At 44.7% G+C, this 16,157-nt stretch overlaps 1 protein-coding gene across 1 annotated transcript in view; it reads left to right on the top strand.

Annotated features, from left to right (window-relative positions):
• The window catches only part of PREB (prolactin regulatory element binding), a 101,265-nt gene that overhangs the window by 17,842 nt on the left and 67,266 nt on the right, over nt 1-16,157 (top strand). Inside the window, exon 3 of the mRNA XM_086928142.1 lies at nt 12,378-12,598. Within this exon, the coding sequence (XP_086784268.1) occupies nt 12,378-12,598 (221 nt within the window). The remainder of the gene's footprint in view (nt 1-12,377; nt 12,599-16,157) is intronic.

Below are 16,157 nucleotides of genomic sequence, written 5' to 3'. Positions count from 1 at the left end.
CTCAAGCTTATTCACCAACTTACGCACTCAGCACTAGAGTTGCTCCAATGATACTTCAGTTAGGAGGTACAGCAGAAATGCTGAGAGCCGAACCTAAAGGAATTAAGAGGAAAGAAAGTATTTTGAGACATAGTTAAAGTACTTAAGAACATGTTTGTAAAGTAAGCTTGGCCTGTGAAACATTGTGCTTTTTTCGAAGCTTTTTGTATTTGCAATTTACTGGATTTGTATTGGAGTAGATCACTTTTACAGTCAGACTCATCCATTTCTCGTCAGATACGTAAGACCAGATCCGCTAAGCAGGCCTCAGAGGCCAATTTATACATTTCTTTATCCTTCGCAAGACTTTATCTGCGTATCCACAAAGGTCACTTGGAGATTGTCTTTCACACTGGAGAACATAATGTTTCCTACCTTTATTGTAAGTACTGTTCTTGTGTCTCCAAACTTCATGTCCTACCTCTCAAGGCCGTGGTCACTAAATGTACATAAAATGATATAGAAGAGACATATTAGTGGAGATTAAGTCATCAAGCTTCTGACCAGGGACAAAATGCATTTAGTTTTGCTTATTACTCGTAAAAAAACAGCTTTTCTTGGCACTTCTTTTTCCCAAGATACCACAAAAAGTGTCTGCTGTTACTCATTATTTCACATCAAACATCTATATGTTTATCTACAGATAATATAACATTTCCTAGCTTTCATAATGGAAAGTTTTAGTTCTATTAAGGACACAGAGAGGATTATACAATCTTTTCTTTGCTTTAATAAACAGCAGTCATGTAAAAAACATTAATAAACCAGAAGTCCCATGAAAATTAGGGATCAAGTTAATTGGAGTTCAACAAAGGTCAATTAATCAGGATAGCACAATTCCATCATAGTCCCACAACAGTGTCCTTTCTTCCTCGTTCTTCAAGCGATCAAAAGCCGGACTCAATCATTACTTCTGCTTGCTCGAATCATTTCCTGTAAAAGAGGACCGCGTTGAGAATGCATTTTGAAATGCATTAGCCATTAGACTTAATAACATAAACTACTTGCCTTGAAGGCAGTACAAAGCATTCGGATAAAAGTTTATTGACATTGGAATTCACATAAAATTGAAAAGAGTAACTCTCATTATGAAGCATCACATATAACTGTGGGGAATACAGTTGTTACACACCCCACTTGGAAAGAAGGAGAATCCTCGCCTCTGTGTCCTTAATAGAACTGAAACTTTCCATTACGAAAGCTAGGAAATATTATATTCTATGTCCGGTCTGGAGGCGAGGATTATAAAAGTTCAAAGCTTATCCACCACTAAGGATGCCATGCTATGAAGCGGATTAAAATAAAAACTCTTGAAAACCGAGTCTGACGACCAGCCTGCAGCGTTCATAATTTTCTGTAATCGAGCTCCCAAGGAGAAGGCTTTAGATGCCGTAGCTCCTCTGGTGGAATGGGTCTGAGTGTTGATGCCTGCCTCTTGCATGACCCATCTAGCGATGGCAGGGGATGAAACTGCCTTTTGCGGCTTTGTGAGCGCAATAAGAAGTTGCCACTCTCCATGGGGACGGAGATCCTCAGTCATTGCCTCATAAGACTTAATACATCTAACCATGCATAACTTGGGGGAAAATGTGGGAATGCCAGGTATGAGATCACCCTGGAATTATTCTTAGTTCTTCTTGAAACATGAAAAGTCACTCCCTCTGGGGTAAACATCGATCAGTGATGTAAAAGCCCTGACGTCTACAAGAGACCAGACAGAGGAGGGACACGAGCTTAGCGGATAACTGCTTCCTAGACAAGTATTTGTCACGCAGGTACGAGAGGAAAAGATTGAGAAGCACATTCACGTCCCAAAGGACTGAATACCTTGGTTCTGGGAGGTTAGAGAGACACTTTCGTGTCAATGGGGTTCACCTACAGAAAGTTCATCAATGGGGGAGATGACCAGTGGAAATTACAGATCATGTTAATCGTTCTCTAAGCCATGCCCTCCGATGCAAGAGAGGCCAGGAAGTTCTGGTCATTGACATTGGTGGCCCCCATGGAATCTAAGTGATGTTGACAACACCAACCCAACCCTCTGGACCAAGCTGATCGATATCTTTTTGTCCTATTGTTTGCCCATGCTTTGGAGAGAAGGTCTGCAGGCTGGAGCGAAAGACCTCGGACATGTCATCAGCCCCGGTAATCCTCCATGCCATGAGCCGCAGAGAACCCTCCAGGCCTAGATGGTGGGGGTTGCTGGAGGGATCTCGGAGGAGAGTCGGAAACAGGGGTAGGAAAATCCTAAGAAAGTTACATCAGAACTGGAAACTATACTTGAGACCTCCACAGAGTTATTACCACTACCTCTGTTAGCCATTGCCGAACTTTAGTGGCCATTCTCATTATTCTTGAGATAGGGGGAAAGGCACAGCTCTTCTCCCACTCCCTACTTTGCATGAATGCATCCGCTGCCTGAGCCGAGGGGTCCAGTCTTCAGCTGAAGTACATGGCAACTTGGTGTTCCAGTCTGGATGCAGAGAGGTCCACTGAGAAGGGTCCCATCAGCAGTTCAGTTCCTGAAAGACCGAGGGATCCAGCTTCCAGAGCCTGAGGTCTCTCAGATACCGGACTGCTAGTCCTCCACCTGACTGTCCGCATCCGGAAAATGTACTGCTGTGTCTGAGAACCAATTGCCCAGATAGTACTGCCAGAAGCACCTGGCCACATCTGATAGGGTTTGGGATTGTGTCCCCCACCAAGGTGGTTGATGTACCTGACTACTGCTACATTGTCCATCTTGAGGAGGACATTAAATTGTATTCATTCCTTTGTCCAACATTTGACAGTTAATGAGCCTGCCATCAGCTCTAAGCAATTGATGTGAAGAGGACTCTCTAGTTCTGACCATCTTCCTCCTGTGGAAAGTTCCCCACATCGCACCCCAGCCCGCTCTGCTGGTGTCTGATTGTCTGTTTGTGAGCCGAGAATGACGCAGCTGTTCCATGCTTCCATATGGACCAACCACCATTGAAGTTCTGCTTTAGTTTGTCTTACAGATGTACGCACTCTGAATATGTCAGGCCTTACTGTAAATGAGAGATCTTTAGTCGTTGAAGGGCGCCGGTAAATATGACTTGAATGGATGAAGAGAAAAGAAGGACTACTGTTGCCACCTGATAGAGTGATTGTGATTGGTTTCAGTAGGGTGCGAATCAATTCGTGTCGGATCTTCGCAATCTTTAGAGAGTAGAAACTTAGTGTCGCTTGGACCAAGTCCACCACAAACCTTAGACCGACTATGGATTGTGTTGGAGATAACACTATGATTTTTTTTGTTGATGAGAAAACCCAGAGATTGCAGGAGGGGAAACTTCCATCTGGGGATTAGTCCATACGACTCCTGGATCCTGGTTTATCAACAGTAGATCGTCCAGGTAGATGATCAGGTGAACCCCTCTTGCCCCTAGGTGTTACACCAATTGGTCTGAGGATCTTGGGGAAACACCAGGCAGCCAAGGAGGGATTGAGCTGGATGGTAGTCAATTTGTAAGTGCTGTGGAGCCATTGAAACTGGAGGAAGCATCAGTTAGGGGGAAATATGTGCACCGTACGGTGCGCATTCTTTAAGTCTATATATATATATATATATATATATATGCAGAGCAAATTCTGTTCGTCGGTTGAGACCACAGACAGGAAGGACCACCATACAACTTCATGAGAGTTAAAACGGGCTTTTATTATCCATTTTTTGCAGTTTCAGCAGGCATGACGCGTTTCGGGCAGGGACTGCCCTTGATCACATATATATATATTTTTTTCAAGTTTTATATAGCGCTAGCTTGACCCGTAGGTGTCAGAGCGCATTACATACACACAGTAAAACAGCAGAAGGACAATACATTACCTAGTAGGCCGGCAGTATGAAGCAAACCAGACAAAAATACAGCATGGGAATAAATATGTAGTGCAGCGGAGGGGGAGAGAGCAAAAAGAAAGGGCAAGAAAAACATAGTCGGTCATTCACTATCCTTAAAAGTCCAGCTAGAGGGGAGACAACTTGGATAAAGAAGACTAGGGTAGTTGACGTTGGCCATGAAAGTATTTGTTTAGGAGATGGAGTTTCAGGTCCCTTTTGAAACGGGAGAAGGAGGGTTTGCATCTGAGGACTCCAGGGAGAGCGTTCCATATCCTGGGTGCGTCGCCAGAGAACGATCAGTATTGTTTTTTGTTTTTTTTTCACTTTCGGAGGAATAAGGAGTGAGTTGGAGCTTCTTAGTGTTCTGGATTGGCCTGCTCTAATCAGTTTGTTGTTTAAGTAGTTGGAGGCAGGAGAGGGAAGGGTGTTGTGTGTGATGCAGGCCAATTTATAGATACATCTCCCTTCCATGGGAAGCCAATTGAGGCAGTTGAGGGCTGGAGTGATGTGTTCAAATCTTTTAACTCCAGATACGAGTCGAGCGGACATGTTCAGCACTGCTCTTAGAGGGGCTAGGTGAGCCTTCAGAGTCCCTGTAAGGATGGCGTTCCCGTAGTCGAATTTGGAGAGAACTACGGATTGGACTACTGTCTTGAGGTCATCATGGGGTAGAAAAGGTTTTTGTTTTTGAGTTATTTTAGAGAGAAAAGAGCCTTTTTGCAGGGTTTTTGATGTGGGCCTCCATTGATAAGTTCTTGTCAAGAGTGAAGCCTAGAGACTTAACTGAGACGGATAGGGTATTTATTTATTTATCACATTTTTAAAGCGCACTGTTACCAGACTGTGTTCTGGCGCTGACTGACCGCTCCTAGCTTGAGCTGAAACTTATTGTCTGAAGAGCCATTTTTTCAAAGCCCTCCGAAAGGACATCAGATCCAGAGCCAATCTGAGGACCTTTGGCAGGGCGTTCCAGGCTTTCGCTGCTCCCAGGGAGAAACTCCCCCCTACACCCCCCCCCCCCCCCCCCCCCCCCCACGGGCTTTCCTGATTCTTGGGACCACAATCATCCCCTGGTCGGCTGATCTAAGTGATCTTGCTGGTATGTACCAGTGGAAAAGCTGTGCCATGCATTAAGGGCCTACTCCTTTGAGTGCCTTAAATACTACACAGAGCGCTTTAAATGTTATTCTTTTGCGCACAGGTAGCCAGCGTAAATTCACCAGATCCTGGGCAACCGAGGCAAATTTCGGTGTGCCCGTGATCAGGCGGGCCGCTGCATTCTGCAGGATTTGAAGTTTGTTAAGCAGCCCTTGTTGAGCATTAAGCAGCAAACTGTTGCAGTAATCCAGGCGTGACATGATCAGACCAGTCACCACTGTCTTCCTGCATTCATCTGGGAGGAGAGGCAGGACTTTGCGCACTGTTTTCAGAGCGTAGTGGGTTGCGGAGGACAACGCATTTATTTGAGGTCTGAATGACAGTGTATCGTCCATCAGGATCCCAAGGTTTTTGACCTTAGCAACTGGGGAGGGAGGAGCACCCATTTCCTCCGGCCACCACCTTGGGGTACAGAAATTCTCTCTGGCCCCAAACAGGAGAACTTCCGTCTTCGATGAGTTCAGCTTTAGGCAGTTCCCTGCCACCCAGCTGCTGACCGCCCGCATACAGCCTTTAAACCTGTTGGCCGTGCCTTCCTCTCCCCCGGGTAGCAATGAGACCACAATCTGCGTATCATCCGCATATGATGTTAATTTAAAGCCAAATGATCTAATGACAGGGGCCAGAGTGGAAACGTATATGTTAAAAAGAGTTGGACTCAGGGATGACCCCTGAGGGACTCCACAGGGGAGCACAAACGGGTCCGACTCGAAGTCTCCCAAGGCCACCACCTGGCTCCTGCAGAAAGGAAAGCCTGCAATATCTTGAGAGCTTTACCCTGAATCCCACAGGCCTCTAAACGGTCCACCAATAACCTGTGGTGGACCGTATCAAAGGCAGCAGAGAGGTCCAATAGGATCAAGGCGGCTCTCCCTCCTGCATCCATCACTGATCTAATGTCTTCTGTCGACTTGATCTGGGCCGATTCTGTGCTGTGGCCCGCCCGAATACCATGTTGCGATGGATCCAGATGTTGCCCCGCCCCCAAAAAAGTACTCAACTGAGTATTCATTATTCCCTCTATGATCTTAGCGGGCAAAGGGAGCCTGGCAATAGGGCGATAGTTCTTCAAATCAAAGGGGGAAGTTTAGGGCAACCAGCTTCTTGAGCCACTCTTGGATTGGGCGATCGTTACTTTTTGGAGAGAATAGGATTAGTTCCGTTTTGTCTGGGTTGAGCTTTAAGTGGTTAACGTAGAACCAAGTTTGGATCTCGGTTATTGTGGTATTGAGGAGTTGGATGTCGCTGGGAGACTTGATCCTTACATAGATTTGGGTGTCGTCCGCGTAAAGGTGGTAGTTCACTCCGGCTTTTTTCAATATGATTGTGAGGGGCTCCATGAAGAGATTGAAGAGGGACGGGGAGAGGATCGAGCCTTGCGGGACCCCAAGTGTAACTTTAGTTAGTTTTGAGAGACCGGAGTTAATTTTAATTCGTTGCGAGCGGTGTTGAAGGAAGGAGGTGAACCATTTTAGTACTGTGCCATCGATGCCGGACCGTTTCGACAGGGTCTCCAAAAGGGCTGGATGGTTTACTGTGTTGAATGTCGCAGATAGGTCAATAACGGTGAGTAGGCAGGCATCTCCTTCGTCTAGGGCCCTGTGAATGTTGTCGGCGACGTTGTGCATAACTGTTTCTGTGCTACAGCCTTTTCTGAGACCAGATTGAAAGGCATCAAGGAGGTTGAACTCATTAATGCGATTATTGAGTTGAAGTAGAACACATTTCTCTAATGTCATTGGGAAGGAATAGATCTTGGAGACTTCTTGAAGTGGCGGTAAACCAGCGATTTGTTGAATTATTTGAGATCGATCTCTGGGCGTTTCCAATCATAGTGTTTGTCCACCAAAAAAAAAGGTTGCTTAGGGAGCTGTGAGGATGCAGGGTTGTCTGGAAAATGGCCTCTTTGGCTAGAAGGTCCTGGATTTCCACCTCTACCAAAAAGAAAGGAAAAAGAAGGGGTTGCTGAAGCCTAAACTGCACGGGGGAGGCATACAAATTGTGTACAGAACCTTCCCCACAATTTTACATGCTAAAATAGAATTACACTCATCGTGATAGATGCGCTGCTGGTGTCCATCTCTGGAGCCCCGGTCTCTGGGATAGCCGTGGGTGGGATAGAATCACCCAAAGCGGGATAGATCTTGGAACTGTCCTCATCTAGATGCCGTGCCTCAAAAAGAGGCCTGTTTCTGTCCGTGGCCGGTGAGCCCCCTTTTTCGTGGGCGAAAAAATATTTTAGGACTGGGCCTTTTCCAAAAAATTAAATGTTGCAACAAATTTGCTGAGCTCCTTGATGAAGGGCTCACCAAATGAGCCGCCCTGTACCAAAGGACCCGCTCCATAGGTGGCTACACCCCCAAATTTGGGGCCAATCTTGATTAAGATGGACCTTCTCCTCTCTGTGGATAGGGCGCCGGTGGCATTGTCAAAAAGAACATTATTGCCCTCTGCGCCCATCCAGAGATCACTTCAGGGGGATGCGTGAGCTGGAGGCCTTGGGATCCTCCTCCATATCGAGAATTTTAGTTAATGGGCCTTCTACATCTAAACGTTTGTCCTGACAGGACCGCCAGGATCAATATATGCCTTTAATTGGATTGCGCATATACTGAGAGAGCAGTCACCACGTATGGGCCACTTTATGTGCCAAGGAAGGGCAGAGGCACTCCACCTTAAGGCCGTACTAGACTTCTTTGTCCAAGGCCTTTTTCAGCTTTTCAGCTAGATAGGTGGCTACCTTCTCTGTCGGAACGCAATCAGGAGATCTTGAATGGAAGAGGTTAGTCATGATTGAGTAGATCCGAATCAGGACCCATAATGGTCTATCGCTGTCAGGCGGCACCGGGCTTAGTGAGGACGCCAGACGCCAGTGCTTGTCAGGCTATATCTACCTCTCAGACTGGAGCTTCATCCCCATCAGGTGAATGGGGGGCTGGATAGGGGGGAATCTAGGTCAGGGACCGGGATGGGGGGCGGTTTCTGGGAACTGCTGGGTCCAAGGATCTATGGTCCGAGATGACACGCTTAAGACAGGAAAAGCCATCCACATCTTTGCTAGTGCGCTTCGTACCAGCATGTTGGGGCATCTCTGGTCCACCCATAAGCTTTGGGGAGGGTTGGGGGGAACCCCCGGTCGACGGGTCTAAGATCCTGCGCTGTCAGTGTCATATGCTTGTTCTCAAGCGTTGCCATGGCCTCAAGACAGCCCAGTGGATTGAGGAGCCCAGGATATCACAGAAGTCATAGTCTGTGGGGAGGTAAGTAATTGCCTCCTCAGTGTAGGAGTCTTGGATCTCTTGCATTGTAGGGGCGTAATGTGGTCTGGATAGTACCAGAAAACAATTGGGGCCTGAGAGGTGCCAATTAGTGAGGGGCACCGGCGGCCCTTTATGTTCTCAAGGTGAAATCAAGCAGGGAAATTAGTTTGGCCCACCTGAAGCTGTGTGCTTGACTGAGTAATATATAAGTACTAGTGTAATAATAATGGTAATAAGGCCCTGGTGGGGTGCCCCAGAAACAAATCAAGTAGCGATTTTTGTACCCTGGTTAATGTCTTCCTAGAACAGATTCACCACAAAAGCCTTGAAAAGGCCGACACCGAGCATAACAAGCTGTGATTTAAGAGGTCAATGACCTCAGTACTGACCTGTGGGATGTAAAGCGCACAACTAGCGTGAAACAATAAAAAACTATGCCACCTGTCGATGGAATACAGGCCCCTAGGATCTTCAAACATTCCAGGCCTGAGGGGCTCACGGGGAAGACACCAGCCGTGGGACTGATCCAATCGGAATCCTGTGAGGAATGCGATCTAATTGGTGGCCATGTTAACCCCAAGAGACGTATGGGTGCCACCCAGCGGTTGGAGGACCGCATTCCACAGCCCCAAACCGTCTTGTAAGTAGGCCTGGGTGGTAAATTCCGTTCCGCTTGCGGAATTTGGGTAATTTCGTGTTCCGCAGAGAACACGGAATTGCCAAAAATTGTGAGGCTTTGCTGAATTTTTTGCTTGTTCGCACTTTCAAAATGCATGTTTGCAAGATATTTACCCCAGAGCACGCAAACAGCGTTCGTGAACAGGAAAAAAGCATTGCGAACAGGGGAACAAGCAAGTCTGCGTGTTCCCGGAACTCTGCCTGCTCGCCGTCATTGTTTACCGTTTCGCGGAGCTTTGCGTAGCACAACTACGCAAGTTCTGCCCATTCCTACTTGTTAGATGGAAAGCACCGCGTAGAAGCAAGCGCGCTTTCGCGAGCAGAAATAATGACCCTGTGAAAGGAATAAACGTGAAAGGCAAAAATCACTGCAATTGGTAAAATAAATAAAGAATAAGTGGTTCAGAGCCTGCACTTATCTTTTGACTGTGAGGAGCAGCGAAGTAAGAGGAAGAAAGGACACTGTTGTGGGACTATGATGGCCGTGTGATATCCTGATTGGTTGAACTTTGTTGAACTCCATTAAACATGATCCCTAATGTTTATGGGACTTGTGGTTTATTAATGTTTTTTTTACATGGCTGCTGTTTATTAAGGTGAGGGAAAGATAGCATAATCCTCACCTTTGCTCCTGACCTAGAATTATTCTGAATTGCAAGGCTGTTTCAGGAGAGGAGGAAAGCAATTGTAAATTAAACTGGGATAATGAGTTGGTAAATAGCATCTATAGTCCTATATTTTCTTATAAAGTTCACAGTACTCCTTACGGAGAGTTTGTGTGCTTTACAAGGTTCCAGCAGCACTGCTGCTTTCTAGTTGATGACTTGGCACTCCTTATTTTATTGCTACCACTCTTCTCAGGAGATAAAAAGAAGTTGCATTCCTGCAACCTGTCAACAGCGAGGATGGCAGCAAAAGTGAGAGGCTCTTGCTCTCTCTCAGTTCGATTCACATTTCCTGGTTGTCAACAATAAGGGCTTGGAACCAGCCTCCTCATTAGTCGAGCCAGGTCTAACATTTCTGTTACTGTCTGTGGAGCAAGGACCAAGCTCTGATTGATTCAATTTGATCAGTGCCCGTCCACTGCTCCTGATGTGATAGAAAGTACTATTTGTTCGGTTTACTATTAGGGCCCTGCAGACAGAAGGTATGTGACTAGAAAAAACGTGCCCAACAGGACAAGCAAAATTGCAACCATTTATTTCCAATAGTTAAGTTTCTTTTATTTTGCCAAGTCTTCTTTTCTCACTTTGCACTCATGTTTTCTTTTGTTTGTGCCAGTGGGCGATGTTCTCAAAAGTTGAGGATTATTTTATTGCACACAACATTGTTTCTTTATGTGTAATTTCTGAAATAATGCTTTAACACATAATAGTGCAGGAGATGCCAATCCTTCCCACTCCAATCGGCCCGCTCTTATCCACACCAATCCACTCCACCCCAGTCCGCACCACTCAATTCAATCCACCCCAAGACCAACCCCCCCCCCCACTCTAATTCAAACCACTAACCTCAGTCCAATCCACCACACTCCAATCCTCCCAACCCAGTCCAATATGACCTAGTCCAAAAAATCCACCTCATTCCAATCCACCCAATCCAATTGTGATCGAAACACTAACATGGACAAAAGGCTCATTTATCTACACCACAGCATGGTGCTGCACTCTCCAGGGACCCTATAACCTTGTATCCAAACAGCTCTCACCTTCCACTTCTTGATCACCTCCCAGGGGCAACCCCTGCCTACTTGATATTTGTGACTTTTGAACATCCTTACAACATTGACCATTACGCCCAAAACAATATCATCACAAACCACATAGGTCAAATTGCTCCAGAATCATCCAGTTGGGCTCACAGGATCTCATCTGCCACCAGCGAGCGAGTTTTGTCTCACTGGGGTCCACCCTACTTCTACTGAACATCAACCTACATTTGGAACCACTCTGAAGCTTCCTCCCCAACCGTGCCACCAAAATGCGGACAATGCACATATGAACCGGAAACTTTTCAAACACACTAACCGCCCTAAGGAATATTTTTCCACCATCCAATGATATTAAGTGCCTAATTAAATCTATATCCAGTGTAGACCGAATGTATCTTCATCATCAATTATATCGGACCACTCCAAATCTGGTTTTCTGGTGAGAAAGAGGAAGGATTATTTCTACAACTGATAACAAGCCAAGTGATTTTGTGCTTGCCATTAGTAAGTTTATGATTTCTCCCTGAGCCATGTAGAGAGTGTTTTCCATGTTGCTTCATTTCTCATCCAAGTACTCAGGAAATTGGACCTTATCCCCCCTGTTTGACTTTGTTCAGTACGTGGATTGTCTGTATCCCTTTTGTAGGTGCTTTATAAGTGGCAGATTATGATTATGAGCCACTTGCATCTGCATTGGTGCCCCAATACCCATGATTTCAAACTTGTCTTTAAATCGTGCTGCATCATACACAAAGCAGTATCTAACAGTTCAATCTCCACCCAGCCTCCAGTATCTCTTGTAGCCAAAACACCAACAGACTAGTAGGGAAGAAGTGCTGAAAAGAAAGAAGTCCAAGACATGCTTTCTGTAGTCACATGCTAAAGATATGGACGAGCAGCCCCCTCAATTCAGGGCCACGGTTTTGTTTCTTCAGTTCAGAACAAAACTAAAGTCTCACTCTTTCGAAGATCATTTATTGAGCATCACTACTGGTTTCCCAGCTCCCACGTGCACTATTCAGAGGAGGTTTACTCTCCACCAGCTATCGAGCATCTTATTCACAAACTCGTTTTTTCTCTTCTTTGAGTTGTACAGCGTTTTCGTTATCACTAGCTAAGTTTGCACTATGTAAAAACCATAGAAATAGTAAACCTTTTGCAAATCTCCAGCAACTTTCATCAGCTTGGTTGGTGAATGGCAAGTCATTCAAGATCCATCACTCCTAATGTACAAATGATGCCTTCGGTTTTGTGATTTGTCCTTGCCTGTTTCTTGGAGAACAATATACACAGCTCTTGCAAATTCTCATTGCAAGGGTATTATGTTTTTCTTTTCTGTGAATTTGACGAGCAATATTATTTATCCCTTGCTATCCTTGACCAGTCTGCTTGCTCCCTTACAGCCTACCTTTATTGTGTGCAAAGGTGCACAATAGGCTAAGTTTATATGTCCTTGGTGGTTGTGAACATGTATGGTACTGTGTGCTGGTTGACAAGATGGCAGAAGAATACAGTATGTAATTAAGACAACATTATGTGGCCGCACCAGGATTGCATCACCTCAACAGTGGAAAGAGATTACTACCTACACGTCAAATCAAACAGTTGTATTTCAAAGTTGTATTTTTTTCCTACTAACCACTTGGAAACAAATTTCTGTTTGCAGGAGGAAAAGAGAAGGGGGCCCGGAAGAGAAAACCATCAAATAGCACTGCCAAAGATGGTGGAGGAGACACAAAGAATGAGACTGCTGAGGTGACCGTGGAGGACTTGCAGGTGGTGCAGACTGATTTCAGCCCTGATTCCCTGCAGAAGTCTGTGTGTTTCAGCCCGGACCGTTCCTTGATTGTCACCGGAGGAGTGGATGGCTTCGTTCGAGTCTGGGAGGTAACTGTTTAGTTGTTACTGATGACATTTTATAGGCTTAGAATTATTTATGGCTCTAGGTGCACTGTGTTATGTAATTCATATAAATGAAATGAGGGAATAGAGCTTTTTCTGCAATAAGAAGCCCTGTCCACCCTCACTGTCCTCCTTTAGTTTCAGCAAGTGCCAGGCTGTCATGGCACATTGCTTTTTATGTTGCTGCTGTGTAATGCTTGGTTCCAGTTATTTGGCGTGTTTCAAACCTTGTACTTTGTATTATGCTATACTGTGAGCGGCTGAAAAGACTGTTTAGCCATTATTGGATTTTCTCTGGTATTCATAAATGGCAAAGTATCTGTCATATCGGAATCTCATAACACATTTTGAAAATGATTTGAATGATAACACAACTGATCATTACTGGTTTTATCTTTCCATAAGCGCACAGTACCCCTTGCAGCTTATCTATGTTCTGTATACGGTTTACGAAAGCACTGCTGGTATCCCACTGACAAAGAGGCTCTTGTTTGGTCACCTGAAGAGGATGATAAATGCCTAGTGGATGGAGCAGCACATTTTTAATGTTGCCAATTGCACCAGTTCCGTCATAGTAAAGTACTTTTCTCAGAAGATACCATCTAGGAAAATTATTTGAAGTCGAAGAGGTAAATCTTGCCACTGAAAAATGACACTATCCACTCATTCTCAGCAGGGCCAGCTAGACCGTTTGTGTTTTTTCCTTCTACTGTGCAAGTATTTCTGAACGCAGCAGGCTTCTTCCTAGATTATTTTTGAATTTGTATTGAAGTAAGGAAGTATTTGTCGTACCACTGTCCGTCACAGTTTTCAGCATTTTCTTGGAAAGTAGTTGACCTTTTTTTTGGTGGTTTTCTGTTGAGGTGTCTCTTGCCTTTATGCTGCCAAGACACCATGCTAGCTCCCTTTGACAAGCGACCCTTCTTGGTCTGTCATGCAATACCATGCTGGGGTCTAGATGATGTGAGGGTTCCGAAAAAGTATTTATGGGCTAACCTCACACCCATTGGTGTGACGAGATGCGCCCAGATTTAATGCCTTGCTTAGTTCCCTATGTCATCCCCTGGTTCCGTGCCACCTCCTTTCAATGTTGCATTGAGGGTATTAGAAGCAGTTCGGCTCTCTTGCCACCAAGATCTTGCTCGATGTCCTGTTCTTCTGTACCACTCTGGGTAATGCAATCGTTACTCCAGTATTGGAACTTTCATAGATTCACATGCCTGAATCATTCCTCACACATCAGGGATTGGTATTCAGATTTCCATAATGGTCCGATTTCACCTAAATCCCTCTCTTATTTCTACCCTGAAGCCTTAATGCGCCCCAAACAACATCAGCTCAAGCCCCTTTTTGGTAATCTTACCTTCCAAGAACATAGAAAACCATTTTACCATAGCTGTCCATCAAGAAATGGAAGTAGGGAAAATACCTTGCCATTTTAGAGTCTCTATCATAACACAGGTAACCCATGGAATACTAAATATCCCTTGACGCCCGCTTACACTTCAGCGGGATATGGTCAATTATTTCCACCTCAAATTCCTCCATGGAATTTCCCCTGTTATAACCAATATGAGCCACTCTATGGCTTGGATGACATAGAATGACTTAATCCAAAGAAAGTGGCCTATCAACCTAGGGAGATTTTACCTGCCACTTTATCTAACGATACTTTGATAAAGCCTTCTATGACTAATAGTACCCCAGACCTACAAATAGAAAACACGATAGAAGGAGGGGATATAGCAGAAACATCAACGACACAGATAGACAGCCTTTTTGGTGTTCTTTCTTGGTCTATCAGGGGAGGGTATAGTAAACCTACTGAAACATTAGAGATTCTTTGTTGGAACCTGGCAGGTATTAATTCTAAAATCATACTACCAACTTGGATGGAGGTGGTAAATCAATACCCTGTTTTGTGTTTCCAAGAGACTTGGGCGCTGACACCTACACATTTACTGGGCTATCAGACTTTCCACTCACCTGCATTACCCAGTAACCAGGGTAGACATAGAGGGGGTCTCTGCACCTATATAAGTGTCACAATAGGACATAAGATTGTCAAAAAGATATTAAGGACATCTTACCAAATAATTGCCATGGATGTTGGCTCCTCTATGACACTGCTGATAATTAACTTTTATAATAATATGGCCCCAGAACCATTGGAAAATGTATTGGAAGAGTTGCACCGCTCCGTGGTCACAAAGAACTACGTGGCGGCGAGTGTGTGACAATTTTTATGGGTGATTTTAATTGCTACATTTGCCCAAATGCCATGAAGGGCATGTGTGACATCTCTATAGAAATGGATTCTAGTATTACTAATCACACCCCTAACCATCATTTTATACATTCAAACTCAGGGGACTTACTAAATAATTTTCTAGCCTCTTTTAATTTAGAATTTGCTAATAATTTAACCCTCCCGCCTAGACCTTTTGAACCCACTTTCCATGGCAGAGGTATAAATTTGACTATTGATTTTATTCTTTTTTCACAGATGTATGCCCCTTTAATATCCTCGTGGAACACTTTGGATTATTTATATGGGGATCATTATCCTTTAGCCTTATCTATCGTGTTGCCCTCTCCAGTTTCTATGCATACCAACAATCCCAAAACCAATTATGAGTTACCTATTGTTATGGGTTCTCAAAACGGATATACCATCAAATGGGAGAAAATCAATCCTAGTAGACTGTTGAAGGACTTATTGATGATGATGAGGTGGGAGGAGATACATATCTGCCTCTCCTTAAATGAACTGCCCCACTCTGTCCGAGATGCCTTCTTGAGTATACAGTTCAGCCTCAGAAAATTGCTTACACGACAGTTTAAGGCGGGGCCCATCCCTTCCAAAGTCTGGTTTGATAAACATTGCTCTATAGCTTTAAAGACATTAAAGAATCTGTTGCACAAAACTCCAAAACCAATCATGGAGATTCGGCAAGCCAGACTTAGTTATCGTATGGCTATTAAAAATAGAAAAAAAGTATTGAAGGAGGAAGCATGGCAAAAATTGGTGTCAACCAGTGAAAATCGAGATCTCTCGGCCTTCTGGAAATTTATAAATACCCCGCTCCCTTGGGTAAAGATGCCGGAGAGAAATATTGACCTTGCAATTGATGGTGAAACGTGGGCTGCTTATTTTCAAAATCTATATAGTCAACCCACATCAACGACATTAGAACCAAAGGCCTCCTCATCTTCAGACCTCCTTGATGTAACGCATTCTAACATTGTCTTCAGGTGGGAAGAGGTGGAGATGGCGATAAGGGAGAGTCCAGCTGGCAAAGCACCAGGGCCGGATGCCATCCCCACAGATGTTTTCAAAGCAGAAATATCTTTTTGGGCACCAATATTGACATCCGCCTTGAACGCCGCAACTATGTCGGGCCACTTCCCTTCTTGGGACGAGGCCGTAGTGATACCCATCTTCAAAAAGGGTGATAGGCCTATAGCAAGATGGAGAATGCCTATCTCCCTCCTTGATTCCCTAATGAAGATTGCAGGCCGCATTATTTTGAAACGTCTTGAA

Source organism: Lissotriton vulgaris, chromosome 6 (genome assembly GCF_964263255.1).
Source record: "Lissotriton vulgaris chromosome 6, aLisVul1.2, whole genome shotgun sequence".
NCBI classification, from domain to species: domain Eukaryota; kingdom Metazoa; phylum Chordata; class Amphibia; order Caudata; family Salamandridae; genus Lissotriton; species Lissotriton vulgaris.
Note: the sequence above shows the minus strand (reverse complement) of the source record. Positions and strands in the feature narration are given on the sequence as shown.